Source organism: Mya arenaria, chromosome 2 (assembly GCF_026914265.1).
Source record: "Mya arenaria isolate MELC-2E11 chromosome 2, ASM2691426v1".
In the NCBI taxonomy this organism is placed as follows: domain Eukaryota; kingdom Metazoa; phylum Mollusca; class Bivalvia; order Myida; family Myidae; genus Mya; species Mya arenaria.
Genome location: NC_069123.1, coordinates 33,476,369 through 33,501,875, shown reverse-complemented (window position 1 = coordinate 33,501,875; position 25,507 = coordinate 33,476,369). Strand labels below are relative to the sequence as shown.

At 35.0% G+C, this 25,507-nt stretch overlaps 1 protein-coding gene across 1 annotated transcript in view; it reads left to right on the top strand.

The window, feature by feature from the left end:
- Positions 1–310: 310 nt before the first annotated feature.
- LOC128245578 (neuronal acetylcholine receptor subunit alpha-2-like) overlaps positions 311–25,507 on the top strand; it is a 69,200-nt gene continuing 44,003 nt past the window's right edge. Inside the window, exon 1 of the mRNA XM_052963781.1 lies at positions 311–441. Coding sequence (XP_052819741.1) covers positions 378–441 — 64 coding nt within the window. The 5' untranslated portion in view covers positions 311–377. The remainder of the gene's footprint in view (positions 442–25,507) is intronic.

Genomic DNA, 25,507 nt, shown 5'->3' with positions numbered 1-25,507 from the left:
TTAAAACCAAATTGGTTTCCTGCTTGGTTCGATATTTTGACGCGTGGAAGTCTCTTGGATGAAAGCGATAAGCACATCTGTATATATATATTGCTCCCTCCATCGAAAGCAGTCGTATTTTTGGCATTAAGTCACGTGATTGTAAGGGCGCGCGCTTCTCGTCTGCTATGGTACTGTGAAAGCACGCGATCTCGTTCAAAACAACCGTTCTTCTCAAAGTGGAATGATGACGCTGAAAATGTTGCTTGCTGTCTGTGGTCCACCATAACAACTCTCAGACGCACTACCCAATGGGTCTTATTTAGTTGTCAAGCGGGAAGAGGAGGCGGATTAATTTGTGTGTCAACTGATAAGTGTGTAATCAACATAGAACGAAAATGCCGAAATCAATTGATCTATTTGGTTTCTTTGCTTTAGGACTGATGACGACGATCTGCTATGGTAAGTACCATTTATTTATTGCCTTTGATAATTAACTGACATTCATCTTGTTATAAATATGTAAATGATGATGTTTTTTCTCAGAACTGGTAATTGTGTCTGCTATATTTCCCTCTTAAAAATGTACTCTGAACAATTATTCTATTTGGTCATCTGGCATTTTTTGCTGAAATAAAAAAGACGAAAGCAATTATAAATCAAGTAATCAGTCGTGTATGTATAATAGATGTCTGTGAAATAAAGTGTGGACATATATAATGGCTTGGTTAAAAGTATTAAATAAACTTGAGAAGATAACCCCGTTAGCCTAAGTCGAGAAGAATTTGAAAGAAAAACATTTCACATAAAAGCATAAATATAAGCATGGTTAAGAAATGTTCAAACCCAATGACAAAGTATTTAAGTTCTTTTAATTAGTTGTTTTGATAATAGCTTGTTGAAATGCTCGACTGATGAGATTTAAACAGATTCACTTATTACGCAAGGTTATTACAATATGAAATGCATTGGTTCCAAAATCGTTTAAAACGAAAAGGTCTATATATTTTAACAATCCTCTTTTAAAAACAATTTATGGCAATGATACATGGAGCTGGTATTCACTAATACAGGTTTGTTTTTAAGGGTTAATTGTGCTTCTATTTTCAAATGAAACGGAGGAAGTTCATTGAACAATTAAGTAAGTTAATTAAACATTGACGCCGTATTTAATTCAAACTGCTCCACTGTTGTTTAGATATTGGGACGCTTCTATCAATCAACACACTGTTTAAAGGCAATGCACGAAATAAGACAAAAACATATTTGGTACAGATAAGTTAGTTGGAAATGCGACAAAATAATTCAATTTTGTTATTGAAAAAATAACTGCATGACATTTTGGTGAATTAATACGTTTGAGGTGATCTGTAATCTTCATCTTGAAATATAACTAGAAAAATTGCAAATTGATTTCATTTTTGTTTTTCTTCTGTTATTCTTATGTTAAACCATTAAAAAAAAACATTGACTAATTTGCTTAAATATTGAGTACAAAAACTTAGGTTTATTTAATCATACAGCAAACCTTTAAGCATTGTATTTATTGAAATGTCTTAACAGAATATTTTAATTCTTGATTCCTAATGAAGTCGGTTTTTATTCAATTGATTTTAATCAAGTAGGAAATTATACTGAACGTTAATTAAGACAGCAGCATAGTAATTTGACTAATTTAACAGCCAGAGAGAAATAATTCAGTGTTGCTCCGAACTTGAGATTATTGTATGTATTTCTCGGCTTGTTTTCAATACACTTTGATCCAATAGAGTAGAGAAAGCTACAAATCGATTCTGGGTGGAACATTGGTACTTGGCTTTCATTCGAAATGTTACATAACAAAAGGCAAGTACACCACACTAGTGAGCGTTCATTAATCATTCATATTCATACATTAAATCATTTGATTTGAGAACCACTTAAACATGTAAAAACTGGACCAGTCAGTTTGAAAATTGGCCTGAAAAACTGTTCAATTAATTTATATCTTATAAGATATTTCAAACAACCTGATCTTTCAAATAAAACCTTTAAAAATGTAATATCCACTACTTCTCGTTTCATTTAAATTTGTTTACATATCAACCCAATATGTTTTACTATTTTGCATCTTATTCATTGTATTTTAATAATAAAGATTAACCCTCAAGCAATGGCCTTGCATTCATATAGCCATTTGTTTAAATTTTTATCCGAATTTAAATCCAACGTTTTTGTAGTTTTTGAAAGCAATGTTTACAACCGAAACCTAACCTCACATTCTTAAGCAATTGCGTGCTAGATGCGCATCAATCTATTACGAAATAATATAAGGGACATCGCGGTCTCGTCACTCGCTTTATTAAACTGCAAAAGGAAAAAGATACTTCCATGCCCTTGTTTTGTTGTTGTTTTTGTGTGTTTTTATTGAGTGATATGTTTCTTTTCATGAAAAAACCGTCAGATTCGGTTTATCATTCTCGCGTCACTTTTATTGATTTTTGAGGAGAAAACTGAGAGATTTAATGTTTAAATTGAACGAAATAAATGTATAAAACTACAACGCACAAGTGATTATGAAATATCTCATCTTTTCATGAATTTTGAAGAGAAAACTGTATAAATTGAACGATTTCTTTGCTACATCAAGTAGCGATCGCCGAGACTGGGATGCTCTTAAAAGGATTCCGTAATTTTGCTAAGACTGCATTTCCGGAGAATTGCTTCTGAATAAGTAAAGCGTTCCAAGCGGATTTCCCTTCCTTCCGATACAGATTTATATTGCCCTGTTTACACCTCAGCCAACCAATTTAGTATCGGTGGTATTCACCTAATTTGACAATTAGGAGGTCAAGCATGTTATCAAATTGGCAACACTTGGAATTTGCGTATCTCTTACAGATGCCCTTCACAAATGGAAACAAAAATATGCGTTAGAAAATAAGATTCATAATCCGGTTTTTTTCGCAGTAATTTATGCATTGTGTTTTTCTTTCATTCATGCACATGTTTGTCTTTTAAAATAATAGGTAATCATCATATTATTTAATGTTTAGTTAAGTTAGTACAAAATGTTTTAGGAAAAATCAGATTGTTTGCATTTTAATTCTCAGCCGTGCCATAGCAATGCTTTTTATATTTAAGACATTCAATTATTAAAAAAATATAGATCAGGCCCATTGGCACCATAGGTAACACAAAACGGCACTTTAGTAGAATCAAAGATAAATGTGATGGAAAGACCCACCAAACTATAACGCACCAAAGTTCTGTTTTATTAAAATATTGCGATGCGATTTAATAAGTACCAGGTCAGCCATTTTTGCTCTCAAAGTTAATCTGCGATGAAGTTGGTCGCTATATTTCTACGAAGTTTGCAATGCAGGTATACTCTTGCGATTTCTTGATGAGACACAAATTGCGATGCGCTCGTCGATTTGTGACGATAGAAGACTAAAATGCTATATGGAATTGCGATGCGCTCGTCGATTTGTGACGATAGAAGCCTAAAATGCTATATGGAATTGCGATGCAACTAGAGATTCCTTAAATTGCGATGTGACCGGCGAATGGCGACAACCACAGCATAAAACTGGGATGCGACCGACCCCTGGTATCTCTCTATGGTCACAAACAAAACCAACGAGAGTTCCACCATTGTTTTCGCCTGATACCCGAAAGAGTTTCAAAGATGTGGCAATGTCCCCAATTTTATCGTTATGAACATGCTTTATTTCTCTAATGCATTCTTTTATTGCTTGTTTTTATTTCTTTATTTAATGAGTTTGCAAGTTACTAGTACTGTATCACAGACTGAAGTCTGAGTCTGAGACTGAAAGTGCTAAATATGCAATTTTATTATATTGTATCTTTCCTTCCACTCGGGTATTTTTTGGCTGAATTTTATTACTTTTTGAAGTTGAACAATTATTTGAATTCAATTTTGGTTCTTTGTAATTTTGTATAAGTGCTTTTTCTGCGTTTGAGACTAGACTTGGATTTGCGACTGTTCGTAAACATGGTCCCATTGCCTAATTACCCAAATTCTCAACCTCACTCTCAAGCTTAACTCATGTTTCCATATCAGAGCAAGCATGATTAGTAATAACGTTTTACTCAGACAAGTAGAAAGCACTATCTCGTGTGCATTCTGTTGATAAACATCATTGCTTAATCATCTAGAGAAAAATATTTACAGAGCAAGAAATGTACTAGAGTAATAACTTAACGATGATAAATTGGTCTTTTGTACATGCTTTTGGTCTGGAATTAGTTCTCTGGAATTAGTTCTCTTTACTATTTTGACCAAAAAGGTTTGGCAACATAATAAATGAGTAAATGTGTCTTTAATAGAGTAAAACATATACAATTTTGAATGATGCTATGCGGTTTGGTGGTAAAATGAGTCGGGATTAAAATTTAGAACATGGGGACAAATCGTATGCTAAGTCAATCGCTTTGGCACCATGTTGCACAAAGGTGTGACCTTGTAATTTGGGAGAGTCCCCGGAGTCCCATGAAACAATCCACTTGTCCGGCTTGGTGACCAAATTCCAATGAATGTCCTCAGTTATGTCTCAATTTGTGATAGATGGTAAACCAAATACAGTGTATACCATGTGACGAATTGCGTCATAAATGCTATTCGATTCACCTTATCAAACTCCGGTAATAAAACGAAGGCGGGGCTCTTAAAGCGGCAAAGACTGTGTAGTAAAAGAAAAAAATATTTTTGTTTGAAGTCTTCATTTTAAGCCAAATATTGCCTTCCGACGTAGCATATACGACATAATTTATCACGTGGTATACCCACACTGAATATATATATATATGTTAACTTCAATGACATGCCAATAAACTATGTTTAAGCCACGAGTAGACTTGTGGACCATTGAGGTCGTGTTTCACTGACTGTTCTAAGGCGGTAGTCCTATCATATATCGCTAAAGCTTTGTTGTTTTTGTGTTTGGGGTGTTTGTATCTCTAGTTCAGTGTCATTTAGGCCCTTACCTTGTGCTTCTTAACATGGTTTATATTTAAATGTTTGACTACTATACTTGACTCTGTAGATTTAATTGTATTCTCTTAAAACATACCAAATAATCAACGCCAAAAACAAACAACAAACACAGATCCCGAACATAACATTTATTTTATAACGATATTGATTAAAGCATAAGTCATTAATAGATGTTGGGATTACCGCCTCAGAAACGTTAATGGGAATTTTAGTTTTCACAAGTGTGTCGGCTTAATAAATCGGATTCAAAATTACTGAACTTCACGAAAAACCATGTCATGTGCATTTATCATTCACAAACGGCCACAATTATGCCAAATTAATTAAAAAGGTAGGAAATTTAAGGGTATATTTTACTTACAGTAATCTTAGTAATCATTAGTCCAAATAACGTCTTTGAAATTCAGATGCTTAATTTTAGACATCGCATAATACGTATAATAAAATACATATTGACGTCACTTCCTACTGACATCCTCTAATTAGATACTAACTTTTTGACAAAAGAATCTTTTAAACCTTTAGAAAGATACATAATACTAATTTGAAATTCACCTTACAGGAATATGTATATATTTTTAATATACTAAATAAGAAATTTGAACTCAGTTGTTAATTGAACATCGAATTCATACCGCTTTCCAAATTATGTTGGGGAATAAAATGCAAACGTGTTCTTTATTAAATAAAATGCCATAACGCCAACAAGATAATCTTCTATTAACACAAGTTCAGATACATTGTATAGCTTGTGAATAGCTGGTATTCATATTACGAGTGAATTGTTGCCAACTATCTATATGTAATCTTGTCTGCATAGGGTATAACGATTCCATAAACAAAAACAGTATTGATACAATGACCTCAGACAACACGAACGAGAACAAATGCAGACAAGAGTTAAAATTTAGATATCAAGTACAAATAAACAACGCGGTTACCGCCTTGCAACATTTCGCTCGGAGTCACACCGCTCCGCACCATGCATAACCGCTCCGCTCTAGGTATAACCGGTCCGCTCGGGGTTACCGGTCCTGTTGGGGTTAAACCGGTGCGCTCAGTGTTAAACTAGTCCGCTCGAGTTTTTACCGACACACTTGGGGCTTAAACGGTCCACTCGGGGTTAAACCGGTTTGGTTGGGTTTTAAACCGGTTCGCTTGGGCTTAAACCGTTCCACATGGAGCCTCACCGTCATGCATAGGTTAAACCAATCTTAACGCATGTCACACCATTATGAATATGTATAAAAATAATCTTTATCCCTCATCGGAACAAGCAACGACTTGAAGACAAAAACATATATTTTGTTGCGTCAACAGTAAAAAACGCACTGCACTGTTAAAAACAGATTCCTTGAAGCAAAAATCAATCACCACATGTATCAATGAATATAACAATAATGCGCCGATAGAGACGGTCCTAATTTCGATAAACCTGTTTACCGTTACTGGAAAAATATCGTGAATTGCGCTATGCTGTGACAACCGGCTATTTGGCAACCTTTCTAGTCGCCATAGGGTCCAATAAAGTGGATGTATAATTTCAACATTTGGCGCATTACGCTAATGTTGGAGGGAGCCAATGTTAAGCTGGTTGCCAACAACAATTTAATTCGAATAAACTACAGAGACGAGCTAAATAATTAAAAACACGGGTTTCTGTGTAAATGTCAATTTAATTAAGACCGAATCCCGAGTTAAATTCCAGTATTTAAAACACATGTTTCTTTATTTATGTCAATTTAATTCAAATCAAACCACGGGTACAATTTAAGTTTTTTATACGGGCGTTTCTTTGTTAATGCCAATTTTAAACATATCAAAACACGGGTACAATTCAAGTTTTTAAAACACTTGTTCTTTTTTAAATGCCAATTTTAAACATATCAAAACACGGGTATATTTCAGGATTTTAATGCACATGTTTCTTTGTAAATGTCAAATCCATTTAAAGAAAAGCACGGGTACAATTCAAGTTTATAATATACGTCTTTCTTTTGAAATGTCAATGATATTTAAATCAAACCACGGGTACGATATAAGTTTTTAATACACGAGTTTCTTTTTAAATGTCAATTCAATTTAAATCAAATCAAAAATACAATTTCGGTATTTAAAAAAGTGTTTCTTTGGCCATGTCATTTTAATTCAAAAGAAACTGAGGGGACAAGCCAAATTTCAGAACACGTATTTCTTTCATTCAACAGTCATATAGCGTTAAACAATAGCAAACAACATCTATATAGCACTTAACAATGTTATACTACATGTATGCAGCGTGTCAAATGGCATTCAATGGTCATATAGCGTTATTCAAGAGCAAACAACATCTATATAGCACTTACAGTGGCATAATACATGTATACAGCGTTACCAATGACATTCAATGGTCATATAGCGTTATACAATAGCAAACAACATCTATATAGCACTTACAGTGGCATAATACATGTATACAGCGTTACCAATGACATTCAATGGTCATATAGCGTTATACAATAGCAAACACCATCTATATAGCATTTACAGTGGCAAAGTACATATGTACAGCGTTAACAATCGCATTCAACGGCCATATAGCGTTAAACAATGGCAAAAAAAACCCGTCTATATAGCGTTAAAATGCGTGGCATTACACATCATTATAATGTTGTAATAACAGAAAACACATTTATAGCGTTGAAATGTACATTAAAGAATAAATAAAATTGTAAGGATTAAATAACTGTGGTCATTGAAACATTCTTTCTCAGAAAAGCTTGGAAGATCTTCAAACAATGCGATGCTTATCAAATCAACATAAGATATTTCTTGGCTGCCAAAATGATAAGAAAAAAATCCGCGTTTGGGAAATAACGGCCCAAGGCGAACCATTTCTCGAGGAAAATCACGTGGTATAAATCCCCCTAGTAAATCGTCCAACTTTGATTAATTCTGTCTAGCGCTCCAAATCGTATTTTCTAATAGTTTTCGTCTTTATTGAAAATAAATATTTGCCTTTGTCTCTGTAAAAACAGAATCATCGTGATACAATAACATACTATTAGGGTGATTATTTCCTTGTAACATTTATTTTTGCATAGAGAAGTCATGTAGAGTCAGACAGAGAATTAAAGGAAAATTATGTAAATGTACTTTTTCGACGAGATTTATATATTTTTTTTATCGGAAAACCTGTTGAAATTATTATTGGAAAAAACACAGTGAAGCTTCAATAATAAACACAGATTGTGGTCGAATAAACAGAAATATTATTTAAAGTATTAAACACATTTTCAACTACTCTAAAGCTCATGAATTGCTTAAATCAGCATGCATCGCGATATATGAAATGTTAATACAAGACGATCGATCATTACGGCAATCATTCGCATGCTTTAAAGGGACTAGACACCAGATGGCAATAGCTAGTATTAGGCCGATAATACATCACTTTACATGATTTAAATGCTTGTATCGCTGTATCGGCTGAGTTTACCCGTTCAAAAATAAGATTTCCGGTTTCACATTCTATAGTGTATCTATTTAGCATGTGAAGGTTCTGTGACTAGTAAAGATAGATATACCGACACTATTTTTTAATTCACTCGAAATTATGTGGTAGACAAACCTAGTAAATGTCGCATGGGAAAAATATGCAAAAACCTCGAACAAAACATGTGTCGTAAGCGATGTGATACATCAGTAAGTAAGATTCAACGCGTTGTACACAACGATATCAATTATGATGTAAGTTTTTGTTGTTGTTGTTGTTTTATTTTTCTCTTGCAATGGTAAAATTTGGTGTATAGTCCCTTTAAAGGGACTCGTTTGTAAGTATGAAGGTTCGGACATCGATAATCGAAAAAATCGTGATAAATATTAAAAACATTCTTGTTACAGTGAGGAAATATCAAAAATTCAAAATACCGCTCTGTTTTTAATAATAATCGATAAATGTGACAGAAATAGTTCTTTTTTGTCCAACAGGCTTCCGTTTAATACTCTGTCATTTGCTGTTTGGTGTTTATTTTATGCCTTTCGGTGGTTATTTGAGATTTATCAGTGAAATAAAAAGGATATTTTACTGTTCGAAACAGTGAAATAACATTTTTATGTTTTTCACTGTTTTGAAATGTTATCCCGCTGTCGCACCAAAATTTAAAGGCCTGCGTGGCTGGGACATGATTTCAAAGACGTATTTTCCCAATTAACGTAAATTACGTTTGTAAACAATTTGGCGCAATTTGTAATTTTACACCCTTTAAGGCATATGACAAAAATTTGATAATTTGATAATGGGATATTGGTTGATTTAAGTGTTAGATCGCTATATATTTCACCTCGTGAACACCGAAAGTAAATAGTTTACTCATGACAACGCCAATTGTGATACACAGCTTTTGGTGCTCACTGGTGAAGTATGTTCTATATACGATCATATAGTGGATCAATCTAGTACCATCTACTTCTTTATAAAAACGTATGAGAAATAATCAAATTCAACAATTTAAAACAATAAATGTAAAAAAAAAATGAAAATATAAAATCTGTGAATCCCTTTAGATGTAAAGTCGTAGAAATGCAATAAAAGATTTGCGCTTCCTTAGGACATCAAACACACTGGTTTTGTAATAGCTTTTTCATTACGCAGGCGATTTTTAAAACAGAATTGATTTGAAAACCCATTTGTCATTCCCTTTGACATTTGCATCGGGAATAACTTTAACACTGCAATGCCTATAACAAACAAACAAACATTCCTCTTGATCATTATAAAAGACGGGGGGCGGGGGTGAAATATAATTTTACCGTGAAAGTTGTACAATCAATGTATACGAGGGTTGTCCGGAAAGTTTTGAGACTGTGTCTATATTTCAAAACGTTTTAAATATAAAATAACAAACAATAAACACCTGTGTATATATACTATTCACGAGTTTCCTTTTGAAAAATAAAATTATATAATCTCATAATAAGGAAGGAAATGGTTGTCAAGACAACCCATCTAGCGCTTTACGGAGCACTTTGAAATTGACATTTGCTGAAAATTGTTCACAATTCATATATACTACTCCGTCTGAATAATAGACGTCAAAACGTCACGTCAAAACATATGGGCTGCAACTTAAGATTGTGTGATTTTATTTCTAAGAACGTGACTTCATTTGTTTCTGAATTGTCAAAACCCATAAATTATAATTAATAGTCAGTTTTTTTGTCTTATAAACATTTAAGTCAGCAGGTCGGGCGCAGCTTTAAATTTTCTAATTGTTGAGCTAGCAATGCCTCTTTTGTAGCCTGCGAGCATTCTCGGCCTTCTAAATACAGTGTGTATATACCACGTGATAAATTACGTCATAAATGCTACGTCGGAAGGCAACATTTTGCTTAAAATGAAGACTTAAATCAAAGATAACTATTCTTTTACAACACCATTTTAAATAAAACAAAATGCAGTCTACGCCGCTTAAAGAGCCCCGCATTTGTTTTATTACCGAAAATTGATAAGGTTATAAGGTTTCATCAAACACTTGGACAAACCTGTTTTTCCATATAATGTTTTGACAGTGCTCCCTCAGACGGCCGTATTGTGAAAAGGTTTGTAGAAGTGTTTTAAGAAACTAAACTCTCAATCAAATTCTGGTAAAAGACCGAAGGCAGGGCTCCTTAAGCGGCATAGACTGCGCTATGTTTCATTTAAAATGGTAAATAAATAGTGAAGTTATCATTGTTTAAAGTACTTTTTCAAATCAAGATATTGCCTTTCGACGTAGCATTTATGACGCCATTTATCACGTGGTATACACACCCTGAAATAACCAATTTCATAAAGCCAATTAATGACTAAATAAAAATTTAGCGGGCGGTATCTGCTTAATGGATTTTTGGTTTTCAAAGCTCTACTAATGATGAAGTGTGAAGTGAATCTGTCCGGCGATCCACTTGGCGGAGGCATGAGCCTGGACGCAAATGACGCCATTTTCATCGAAAACAACCTCGGATGTATACCGGTACATCAGTTGAAGTAGTTCGTATTTTATTTAATTATATCATTAATTAAATGTAGTGTTTTAGAGTTATATTTATTGATCTAAGTCTAAATTGATTGCCAGTTTATTAAATCAAACATAATTAAGATTCCTAAGAGCTAACATCCGAGGTTGTTTTCAATAAAAATAGCCGCGGAGTTCCGAATGCTGTAATGTAGGAAGAAAAGTGGCAAGGAAACCATAGGACATGCATTTATGCAATTTTCTGGCATTTTGCCAGGTGCAAAAATTCACAGACCCTTCACTTGCCGCTGTAAAAACGCTCTTCCACAGTAAGATTAATTAAACAAGCATAACATTTCATCCTTATTTAATTTGCTGCTGTTTGGTGACATTTATTGAGTATCACAACGCTTCTATGCATAATAGTTCGCCAAACACTGCCAGGGCACGTCGGTGTAAAACATCAAGAATTTCTATTTTAGCCTTGTGCGTGTCCAACAAACTGTGAAAACGACGGCATTTAATTTGTTTAGTTCCTATAAGGTTTCGTAAATATTTAGTACCAATTCAACGAAAAGTTTTCTGATGGGAACACAATGACACTTCTCCACAATAAATGTTTAATATGGGTTGCTGAAGCTCATTAAAATGATTAACGTCTGCTCCGAAAACATGTACAACTACTTCATATGGCAGGTCGCTCAGGGTTGTTTATTTATTTTTACTTTTTGGCACATTAAGGTAAAGTCTGCTCGGGAATACAGTCTCCTTCGCCAAAAGGCTCCTGGAAAGCATTATAACAAATAAACGCTGTTTGAAACTTTGCAATTGAATGGTTTGGCGCAAGCTAACCGGACCGTCAGTGAGACCTTGGTCTGTCTTATTGATCGTACCAAGTCGGTTACCCAAAGATTTACCAATGCTGCTAGTTTCATGTTTGTTTAATGTTTGTTTAATGTTTGATGTCTTGATGCGTTGTGTTTGTTTCAACTTGTTCGTTGAGTCTTTAAACATGACCTCGGCGAATTTAAGCCTGCTCGGTCTAATACCTGTGGTTTCAATTGTTTGTTAAATGTTTGATGTCTTGTAGCGCTGCGTTTGTTTAGCCATACTCGTTGAGCCGTAGAAGGCAAATCTCAGTCAATTTTAGCACACTCGGTCTCAAGTCCCTTTGGTTTTAATGGCTTGTTCAATGTAAGATGTCTTGTGGCGTTGTGTTTGTTTGGACTTGTTCGTTGAGCCTCAAATATGATCTTGGTTAATTTCAGCCTACTCGATCTCATACCCGTGGTTTCACTGTTTTTATCATTGGGTTTTATTTCTGGTTTGTAATTGGAATTTGATTCACGCTTGTAATTTTATTATATATCATACTATATATTAAAATATCTTTATTTAAAGAAAATATATGTTTACAAACTTTTGTTAATCTTGTAACTCATTCTATGAAAAAGTATCCTGGTTATTTTCAAGCTACTGGGCTTGTCCCTGGTGCTGTTTGTCTGTTTTTTACAAGTGCAGAATTAACAAACTGCATTTCATTCTAATCATCATAAAATGAAAGGCCACCGTGACTACCATGTTTATTGTCATACTCCCAGTACACGAGCAGGCCATGCCAAATTCAAAGTCCAGCCGTCGACCTCCTAAATTGACTGCATGCACTATTGCTAAGTGCACACAGTATCACGTCTGGACAATGTGTTAAAAACGATATGTTAATGCTTAATAGAAAAAAAACATTGCCTCAGCCCATAGCGATAGTTCCATTGTCTTTTTTTTTCAATTAAGAATGAATTATGTGCATTCCGAGTTTATTTGAACATGAAATACGAACGAAGATTAAAAGCATGCACGCTGTGCTCGTCTCTGTGTGTTATTGATATTAAATTAGACATTGTCATTCTAAGGGAATATTTGCTAATAATGAATATGGTTGGCGTGGTTTAATGGTAAGATATCGGCGATTAAATCCGTGAAAAATAACACGGAGAATTGAGATGAGGTTTGAAAAGCGAAATGCTGTTAGTGTTATTAATTATTATTAATAAATAAAAAACAATATAAAGTTTTTAAGTATATTCTGGAGTTCGGCAAACTGCACAAAATAGAGCGGGCATACCTCGGCCACAGGCTTATTTGGTGTGTGTTGGTGCATTCGTTGATCTACGTAATATTCATGAACAGAAAAATTTAAAAAAATCTTCGATTGTCATTGGGCTATAAAAATGCAAAACACTTTAAGCCATTTAAGCCAAGCTCTTAACAGCTTACTAAACTAAATACAAACTAGACCTGATGCACAGTAAGATTTGGTTTTCGCACATACTTGTGGACAATTACAATCGATGATTTACCATATCTAATTAAGTAGCTCAATATCATAGGAGCAGATTTGAAGGTGAATACAAACATTTCGTGGGGAGCATTTTGTCGATCTACATGATTTTGGTCAAGTCGTCTATTTTTCATAGATTGCTTTGCATTCTGCGCATGCGTGAAGTAACTATGATTGACAGTTACGGGTGTCGTTATCAAGAAGCAGTTAAAGCTTAAGTCATGAACCCGAATTGGAAATAGATGTGCAATCAGCTATGAAAATAGTGTTTGTAGTAGCCAGTTTATGTGGTTTCACTTGTATATTGTATAACATCATGTACTTCTTAAACATGAAATACAAGTGAAAAAAAAAGAATTATTAATCAACTATTACGTATTTGGCGAGATACAGAGACAATTGCGGTACCAATACCAGACAATTGAAGACAATATATGCCAGAATTCGCTCAATATCTACCAAACTCGGCCAATATCAACAAAACTCGCCTTATATGAATTTCCTCCGTTTTGATTAGCTACAAAACTCGCCTAATATAGGATTTGAGAAATGGGCCATTTTTGTTGGCTGTCGAAACTCGCCTAATATGAAAAATATGCTCGAAATTATTTTTAAAGGTAGCCATTTTGTTTTCCGTTTTCCGACTGTTTTCAATTTTTTGTGCTTCGTTTAACTTTATTTGGAATACTTGAACCTATTGAATGATTGCACCACTTTGTACGGTTCGATATAACAGTTGTATTTAACCCGTTGGTGGATTTTACGAGGAATATGATTTTGTACGCCGACAAAATGGACGACGAAGGTGAAACATTGACGTTTTGCCAAACGATTTACAAAATTAAGACGAAAAGACATGCTTCCTTACAATGTACAGTGCTTTATTCATAAGTATGTGCAATGTCACTATAAGGATGTATGTCATAATCAGCAAAGTCAAGTCTAGAAAAACAGACACCATGAATGAATAATGGATAAATACGGCTTCAATGTGAACTAAATGTAAGTTATAAGAATGTTTGCAACCAAAACGGTAATAGTTAATTAATAGAATACTTATTGATTAGGTGATTTCATATTTGCCCAGTTATTTGTCCTCTGTCAGCTGTATTTGCCTTCTCCCTTTCGGGCTCAGGCAAATACAGCTTACCTCGGACAAATAACTAGGCCAATATGAAATCACCTAATTAATAACATTATAGTATTAAGTTTTATTATATGTGTTTTGACATATTACTTATGACACACAATGCAAACTATTGGTATTTGCTGGAAACAAATAATACAAAATGGCAGTAATCTCCGGGATTCGCGACAAGGGAGGTCACAGCGTAGGAGATTGCTACAACCGTATGTTCAGGACGTCACTTAAACAGGGAAACGGATCAAACAGATCCGTGATGATTTTTGGGGATTCATATCAGATCTGTTGGGTTTGAGTTTAGTCCACCAAATGGCCATCAACTAGTCTTTTGATGTTTTTTTTACTATGGCATACTCGTGTTACAGGGATACATAAGAAATGTCAAACCAATAAAAAAAGTTTCCCTGATCGCTCGTTACTGTAGCTTGGTTTGAGGTCTTGAGGTCATGGATATATATTACTTTAAACCCCAGACTTCCATTATAAATAAGCGAATTATTTCGACATATTCGTCCGATTTAAACACCCCAAGTCCTTTACTGATCGACAGATCTTAATCCTGTTCTGAGCGAAAATGATCATACATGATATTCACTCATAATTAGGGTTATCAAACTAGAACAACAAAGCTTGCGTGATACTGCTTGCCCAGAAACTCATTACCTTCGTTAGTTACGCGTCCTTAGCGACTATGAAACGACTGTATTAACGGCCGATGAGAAAAGCTTTCGTATACAACTACGCTGAAGTATGTATCTGACATTATGAAGAAAGCCCGGGGCTTATAGTGAATCTCAAGATTGGTCTTAATTGAAACTAAGAATTTTGTCGCTTTTGGGAATATTGGACCAATGCGATGAATTAATTCACAGGGATTTGACCCTCAGGTTGATACAAGTAGCTTATAACATGACAACCAACCATAATGCGGCTTATTATTTGTTTTAATCTATGTTATTTACAAGATACGTAAAAGCTCATTGTTTTAGTGTTTCTTATTGAAAAATTAAAACGCACTGTGTTAATGGGTAGACGACACACTGGATATACATGTATTTCCATGTATTATTATGAAAATAGACTTATCCGTTATAAACGATTACCGGTTGACTATCGATCCACTTTTTGTCAAAGATGTCGGTTTGAGAGGTGACTTATAATTACCTATTTTCTATATTTTCCGTATCAATCATTTTGATATAATGAATATTGTTTGGAAAGTGTCCTACATAGATTTTATAAATTTTGGGTCTATAAATAAAATGTGTATTGAAATAATAAAGGTTTTAAAATAACAGGATTGCACTGTCGGCTCACCGTTCAAAATGTTTCTTTACTTACTTTTTGTGTATATTTCGCAACATGCTTTTCTTTCATGTTTATCTATGAAATTCCGCGATTTCCCTTACAGTTTCATTAATAACCGCCACCATGCAAATCACGTGACCATATATCATATCGGTAAAGATTGAAAATTATCTTTATTTTGTGTATTTTAACCTATTGACCGTTAAATAATTGAAATTCGATAAAAACTATCAAACAAAGTAAAAATGTTTATATATTTTATAGCTGAAATTCTGAAAAAATGTATCTATTCTGCCTGTCAGTGGAGATCACTGCGTTGGAGATTGGCACAGTCTTGTACATGATTTACGATGTACAGTGCTCCGCATACGGGCAATTTTTAAGTGTGTAAACACAATGCCAAAAACAGACTGATAAAATATAGTATTAACACCATACTCATCTTTTTACAAATGGAGAAAGATGTATTCTGACACAGTTCAGTGAATAAGACACTTGACCACAACAATACTTAAGCGATCTGGTAATGGTTTAAAGGATTTATAATCTTTTTGTTTTCATAGTATTATTTAAAACCACATTCATTATTTTTAACGCATTTATAACATAGATTGTTTGCTTTCTATGGAAAAAGAACATACAATTTTCATTTTCATTTTCATTTTTCATTTATTTATTTCATTGATATAGGCCACCGGCCCAGAACAACATATGAATACAATTATAGCTATATAAGTATAAGGCAACAACAAACATAGAAGGTAGTTTTTTATGAAATTAATAATAAACATATGGCTTCTTAAAGCATTTAAACAATATCAAACGTCATCGATCACTTATATATATTAATAAACTTGTATTGAAAAAAAAATGAACTTGGTTAGGAAAATAATATTTAATGTAAGTGGGTTTGAACCGCAACCGATCAATTTTTTAATCTCTTGAAACCGCAGTATGATCACTGGACAGCAATCATATATAGCTACCAATTAAATCATATATACCTTCCAATTAGAGTTTGATAATGCACATGGTAATTGCCCGCGTAAGACTAAATAACACTGCGTCACTTAACTAATGCAAATAGTTTTAAAAAATCAGCGAATGTGAAGAAAGTTATATGAACTTATGCTAAGTATCTCTAATTATGTTGCGTGAGAGAGTGGTCTTCTGCTGAGGCGCGAGCCAGATATTTGTAACTTGCCCGGCTTGGTAACCACCAACCAAACTCGCATACGCTTAGTTCGAGAGCGGAACCGGGGACGCCATAAAGAGTGCGCTAACAACAACGCCTATTGGACAACCCTTGCCCATGTGTGTACATATGCTCTGTTTGTTAAGATAAAGATACTTTTGATTATCCACAAACACAAATGTAAACTCATTTACGAAGTGTGTTTTCTAGTTCCTGACAATCTCCTTAACATTTCCTGAAAAAAAAGAAATCCACATTTGCTGCATGGCTTTATATATGGCGGTAATTTTGTCTACATGATTCGCGGTAATTCAATTTCGTTGTGATGTTTGAAGGAAATTTATCGCAGTTTAAGTCGCCATCTGCGAATAAAAACTCCAGGAAAAACAAATAAAACGTAGCCGACGATGAACAGACAGACTTAAGAGTCTAGTTAGAATATATCTAGTTTGCATTACTTAGCTTGTTGTACTTTGAGCAATGCACATATTTGGCGGCCACATATGTTCATTGAATACGTTTGTGAAAACATGCATGTAGATGCCATACCGTTTATTTCTCATCAAGATATTTGTGGATAAGACTGAACAACATATTATTTTCTTCCGTTCTTCACATCATTTCCATATAATGCATTCGTAAAAACCGTTTTCGAATAAAACAGATAACAAATACTGACTGTATTGCATTACCGTTTTACAGACTATTCCACATAAGATACATTCGCATTTACAGCAAAATATAAATCATCTGACAAGGATCTGCGCCGTTTTATTGAGCACAATCACGAGACATTGTTGGTTGAGTAGTTGCAACATTTTAGCCTAAAACATGTTCATACATATTGTCAAAAAACTGCCGTTTGAATGCCAACGGAGTTTGAACATTCCTTCGTAAAATTTTCTTAACCCCTTTATACACTAAAACATGTAGCAAACGATGTATGTTTTGCCCTCGGAAAAGATTGTACATCAAAAAATACATGAAAAGGAAATTTTGATTCGTTTTTTTTTTCTTTCAACTTTTCACCTTCCCCACCCACATTTTCACATGTCACATTTCCACCGATTATTGATCAAACTTTGTTAAATAGTACGTTTGTTTCCATCAAATCTAAGTAGTTAACATTATGCTATCGCACCCAAAACCCGCCACCTCCCATTTCGCCCAGCAACCTGCCATTATGCCCCGCTTTCGCCTATTTCGCCCCGCTACCGCCCATTTCGCCCCGCTACCGCCCATTTCGCCCCGATACCTGCCATTATACCCCGCCCCCGCCCATTTCGCCAAGCTACTTGCCATAATGCACCGCTTCCGCCCATATCGCCCCGCTACCTCTCATTTCGCCCAGCTACCTACCATTATGCCGCGCTTCCGCCTATTTCGCCCCGCTACCGCCCATTTCGCCCCGTACCTTCCATTTCACCCTGCTTCCTCCCATTTCGCCCCGATTCCGCCCATTTCGCCCCGCTTTCTCGCATTTCGCTAAGCTAACTGCCATTATGCCCCGCTTCCGCCCATTTCGCCTCGCTACCGCCCATTTTGCCCCGATCCCTTCCATTTAACCCTGCTATCTCCCATTTCGCCCCGATACCTCCCATTTCGCCCCGCTACTACCATTTCGTCCCGCTACCTTCGATTTCGCACCTTGCACCCTGCTACCATAGTAGCTTATTTCAATTTCTAAGTTTTATTTTTTAAAACTCGCTTGGCAACTCAACAACATTGTTTATCTTACGATATTACATCAAACGTACGTTGATAGGATGGTGCCAATATCCTTTTTGAAACGGTTCCCAACCCCCTCTTGATAGATGTTTTTTTTCTTGTTAAACAAAGAGCGGATATTAAGATCGTGTCAAGCATACCCAAGTTGCATATAATTCAATGGTTCTATGGGAAATCATTTCAACTATTATTTCACTCGCTGCTAACCACAAACAGACGTCTAAACTAAATTGGATTGTATAATAATTAGACATAATAGGATCCATGGAGAATATTAAAGAGGTTTGTAATCTCTAGTCAGACTACCAGGATATTGTTAATCCGGCGAAAACGACATTTGGACCCACTTATTTTCCTTACTACCGTCTGAGCTGTGTATGTAATGATTCATATATTTGAACAGTGTTTTTCACATTGTTTGAAGTTTAGATAGATATATATTTTATTTCCTCCATATATGGAGAGCACAAAATATAAACAGCAGGTTGAATTGGTACCGATTCACATTATAAATGTCAAATAATGCATTTTTGTAAACACAACGATAAGAAAATGTATACATACAGAGTAAAAGGCTTGGTGGTTTTAAAGTTTAGGGATGTGCGGCACTTCATCGAAATTTGAGAATCTGTGACGTCTTTTTTTCTCCTGTCAAAACCCACTTTTAAAACTGTTATATTTTACCTTATTATAAATGATAGAATACAAACATTTTTGTCACTTTTACATTTTACGCACTCATAACAACAACCAATCATACTGTGAAACATATATCTAACCGTGAGTGAAGCGGACAAACGTAGGGGCATACCAAATTGATTTTTATGTTAAGCGTCCACCCTTAATTCGAAAACCTATCTAGCTATCCTAATAAAACAAACGAACCCCCGAAAAGACGAATACCCAATGGGTGATATCCTAATAGTATGTAGAATATAGACACCAGAGCCTTCTTATTACATTATGGAACATTCCCAATTGTTCCCAAGATATGGTTATACTGCAGAAAGAGTTCAAATAAAATTTGTATGTAAGTGTGTTGATGAATTACACAGAATGCCTCATTTTCTGATATCAAAAGCAAAGACAACCAGTACAAAGCATAAATCATGTTTTTTACACTTGTGTTTTGTAGTCGGAATTATAGTAAATGGAAATTTAAAAAGATCGGCAAGATTGTTGTTCATATAAATGTTGGTGTTTTTTTTTTGGTATCGGGAAACCCTAAACCTACCCGTCCGCGGACACTTAACATAGAAACGATTTGGTATTTCATGTTTTATTTGTGCATGAATAACAACATGCTAAAATAAAAACAAAAATGCTGCATAGAAACAAGACCTTGTCTGCCACAGCCAACATATTTCGCCCGTATTCACTAATAACTTTAGTCTGAGTTAGAGACTCAAACTCAGTAAAGTCTGAATTTTGTTGTAAAAATGCTATTAAAGAAGGAGAGATGGTAAAATGGCAGTATGTTTAACTAATAATTTGTTCTACAATCAGGTACACAGCTTTTGTCAAAAATAGTAAAATTATAGATTTTTTGGAAACATGTACTACTTCTGTATTTCTAAGCCTTAGTCTAAAACTTAGACCCAATATGAAAAACTACAGAAACAAGTTCAGTAGTCGAGAGTTTAAACATAATAGCACAGGGTCGTCGCCAAAGACATAGGCCACAGAAACATACAATCACAAACCAGAGACATTGAACAACAGCAAAAACTCCACAAACAACACACAACATAAATAATATATAAAAAACTAGGGTTGTTTATCAAGGATTGTTAGGTACCGCCTTGGAACGGTCAGTAAATTTAAAATTACTAGCTTTTGTGCACAGCCTCACTCTTATCCCAATAATCCCTTAAAGAGTAAATACGAAAATGGAAAAATCATATCAAAGTATGCATTAACTTGAGGAAACTTAATAATAAAAGAAATAATTATAAACTAAAAGGTAAACCCCAAGTACTTCTATGGTTAGGAATTCCAACTCTATCTGCAGACGAAGGAATAAAATTCAGAGTACCTAATGCAAAAACTTTTCAAAGAAATGATGCAGAATTTTTTTGAAACTATAAAAATCCCACATAAGACATGAGTGAATACTGTCCCTTATTGAGAACACATCTGTCGGAAAAAAATCCCGAGCTTAAGGAATTGTGATGCAAATGACTAGATCCAATATGAGATTGATTCTGGGGAATGATATTTTTTACTCGTCAGTTCTTTTCGGAGCGTTGGTGTGGATTTACATTTTTTCTAAAGACTTATTCTATGGTTCACACTGAAGGGGTTGACAGAAATGGCATTTAATTGCAGGCGCAATATCTTCCTAATTAAATAACGTCAGGTTGTTGAGATGTATTAGACTAGTTATGTTGGAAGTGATTCTGACATTAGGTGGACCAACAGGATCTGGCAATCTAAAATATCACTCCTAATTGACTTTTATATAATTATCAAGCGCAAGAAAGAATAGCATGTCCTCTTAACATCTTTGTTTGTCTTACTTGTCCAAATTAATTCTTATTTAAAAGACAGATATAGAACATTCCTGTACTCTGCATCATTTATGTATTGGTGTATGTGTTACTGAACGGAACAAGAGAACAAACTTGCGTTGAATATCATTATTTTTAATCAATCCTTTTTGGACAACAGTCGCTGCTAATTATAATGTAATTTATCACCTAATAAAATAAATTGCTGACGTATTGCAACCAAATCTTCCAGCTCCCAGTGCGCTATCATCAATCTAGCTTGAAGTTTTTGCCAGAGGATTTGGATGCCAATGAATTGACATATTCCGTGCGTTTTTAAAAAAGATACCATCTGCATTCAGATTCGGAAGCTTTCTTTTGTATTGCCATAAACGCGACCACGCCAACAACAAAACAAGGGCCGTATACTGATTTCACTCTTTGATAAAGCGGAAATTTATTACAGTTCAACAAACTTTGAGTTGGACAAATATGGGTTCTTTGAGAGTCATACGTCAACACGTAAATGAGAAACTTATTAAATAATGTATCTTAAATTGGGGTTGTCAGTCAAAATAAAAAAAGAGATATCCTTCACCGCCTCGAATGGCTGTTAAGGAAATTGTCTGTCACTTAATGGAAAGAAGCATGCTAATATATATATATCTGTGAATCCAATTTTCCATGGACTCCTTTTTGGTAACAAGCGTGTTTAAGGCCGATAATTGATGTCAAACCTTTATTTCTCCAATTTCCGCCTTCCATCTATACGTATCCTATTATAACAAATGGGAAAAAGATGTCTTCAAGACTATAGAATATGACACTCAAATTGACAGGATTCTTTTCCTACTGTTTAAATTGTATCTCGATTGCATAAATACAATGGAAATTACAGCGTCAAGCCAAATAGTAAAAAAAAATCAAATATGCACCCTGGGAAACCCCTCGTAAGGACCCAGACGGCACTGAACGAGAGACACAAACATTTGAACTCCACATACTCATGCTTATTAAGTAATGTTAAATTGGGGATGTCAATCAAACAAAACAAACGAGATATCCTTCACCGCCTCTAATGGCAGTTAAGGAAATTGTCTGTCACCTAATGGACAGAAGCAAGAAATGACATTTATTGTCAGTAGTCAACACTTAGATATACGCTATATTGAGAGCCACAAGGTAAGGATCCAGACGACACTGAACGAGTGACAGAATCGTTCACACACCAAATCCTCACGTACAGACACCAGCAACCGACCACACACGCATTGTATCTGTTTCCTTAAACAATTTCTAAACACACTTTATTTGCTTTCAGTGCATCTAAACTTAACAACGACAAGGATATGCAAATATGTATTTCATGGTACAAAATGGGAGCATCCCCGGAAGACAAATAACAAGTTAGGTATTATCTAATACCACCGAGACCATATCAACGCATACATAAGAAGCACGCGGACATAAAAAGCATAATGACATATACGATCACTTCAAGCATTCGTGTGTTCACAAATAATTGGTTCATCGCCCTAGCGAGGTCAGCCATACACACTTTGGTTTAATCCGGTGTGTGTACCTGCAATTTTACAAGTGCAGTGACGTCATTATTATATGGGGGGAAATAGACGAAATATCTTTTAAACAACGTTGGCCAGACGAAAATTATGCTGGAAATAAAATTCCTTAAAACTGTTGTACTGAAAATAAAATGAACGGTCATGGTCATGGCCACTAGCTAAACATTTAAGATAACACTGCTGAAAGGGAAAAGGCGAAGGCATAATAGACACTGAATTACAGACGGATAACGTACCAAGAACACCGACAGACCAGACACGCATGGAAATATCCTTATTCACACAGTGTTGGTGTGAAACCCTTTGAAATAAGCAGCGAAACGGGAATTCACAGGGTTTATAAACTAGTTTATTACACTTGTATTGAGACGAAATATAACTAAAATGCAATGATACGTGAAAGCTTCGCTGATTCTGAATATTCCGAACGACAAGCAGTTTCGCACCCTTGCTGTTTCTGAATACGTTTAATGACGGACAGTTCCTAACTTTCTTGTCATATTTGAACGTGATTGCGTATAAGATGTAATAAGACTAATATGCATAGACACGTGCATCTTCGCCGTTCCTGAATTCGCTGAAAGACAGGCAGTTGCTTTTTTCAAGTCATATTTCAAGGTGTCTGCGTAGAGGACGTAATATGACTAATATGTGCAGACAAATGAAACCATCGCTGTTTTTTGATCCGCTGAATGACAGGCAGTAACTTTTTTCTAGTCATATTCTAACGTGTCTGCGAAGAAGACGTAATTTGACTTATATGCACAGACATATGAAACCATCGCTGTTTTTGAATACTCTGAATGACAAGCACCTTCATTCTTTCTAGCCATCATATTACGCGTCTGTGTTATCAGGTTGCCCAAGGGACTATCTCACACCTCTTATCCGATTCTACACCGGAATTTTCAACAAGAATACCCAAATTGTGTTACTGTATGAATTATTTATATATTTCCCATCTTCGGAAAATACTAGAGTATACCTTAAACAAGAATTTAAGAGTTTCGCATCAATGGGATATTAAAGTGTTGGCATTTCGATCGTTTCTTGGTAAAAAAGACTTGTTAGCGAACACAAATATTTCGACGGGTTAAAGCGAATGATTTCGCTCCGCTTATTTATATAATGCCACTCACACTCTTTTCCTCTTCACTCCTCAATTCGCAAACATTAACCAGGGGCTGTATTCAATCACCTTAAAATATTTCACTATATTTTGGTATTGGAGCCCAGTGTTTTGATTGGACTGTTAATTAAATGGTCAATTGACTGAATGGAATCAGTGAGGCATGTCTTAGGAGATATAGAATATTGCATTGAACCTAGCTGAAAGACCCGGCCACAATTTCTCGAACAATTTTAAGTCCTGTATATTAACAGTACCAGGCTCGGTACACTTTTTTATGTTCTGGTATAAAACGTCAAATGTTTTTTTGGAGAGTGCTTTTAGACCTTGCAAAAAAATTAATGTAATCTCAATAAAACTTGTTCTTTTTAAAAAATGTTTGAGTAAGTAATTTTGCTGAAAACAATAATATCTTATACACTCATGTTAAGTTAAACGATAGCCAAATTATGAAATATTTTACTAAGATAATTCACTTTTACGAAAATGATCTTTATTGAGATAGGCTCCTGATGCAGAAAGTGGAGGATTTAGTACTTAATATACTTTAGAAGAATGGTTGAAGTATAAACCAAATGCACACACACACGCACGCAAACACGCACCTACACATACAACTATGACCATAAACTAAGTCACTAGGTTTATCACAGATAACAGCATAAGTTTAAGGATTTCGAAGTAATGCATTCTACACTCGACCATCGTTTAAACAGAACAGGCCTCCGATAATCGTTGGCTATTCCCTGAAACAGGACAACAACTGCTTCAGAGGCTGTAATTTAGAAATTTGCTTAACTGCACATTTATTCTCCCACTATAGTGTTCTATGAAAAGAAAAAAGTTCTACGGATTTAATAAAGAGGCTATTTAATACGTATGTCTGGTGTTGTGACCGATTTACGGGATTCAATATTGATACTGTACATATCCTATAGAATATGCGGATTCAACGAAAACATGTGTTGTCACGAGATCCAAGGTCCATATTCGCGTACGTTCTGAGTCTGGGTTTTAAACTCAAGACTCAAACGCGCGAATCTTTATCTTCTTGTCAAATGACTTCAAAAGCAATGATAACAATGATATTACAGAAAGTCGTAACAACTCGGCCATCTTCGGCAAGCTTCGGGATAGACCTCGTGAATAGGCTCCCATGTATATACGAAAATGTGATGAGGCGATTAACTCAATTATCATTACGCTAAGTAGACCCATTCGGTAACGTTAACAATATACTGAAATGAACGGTTAAGATTCTTGTCTTTATTACGCTTTGGAAAAACTTGAATTCGACGCAAACAGGATGATACGTATTGAATTATACAGGACCCGAAAACATTAAATATGTCCCCAGGCGGTTGAATACATATACAACACGTCATGGGCGCCGCCATGATGGACTATTTTTTAAACACTCGTATTATTTCTGAGGTCATATCTGTTGCATAATGGCCGAGGTGTTCAGATTGCCACAGACCCAAGACGTAAGCAAACATGAACCCGTTTCCGTTTTTATACTGAAAAATAATTCAATCCAACCTCAGCGTTAACTGATAAACTCGAGTTATTTTTCGAATGACGCGTTTTACCTATACTGTGTTATAGATGCCCAACAAATCTTTGAATTAGAATTTATT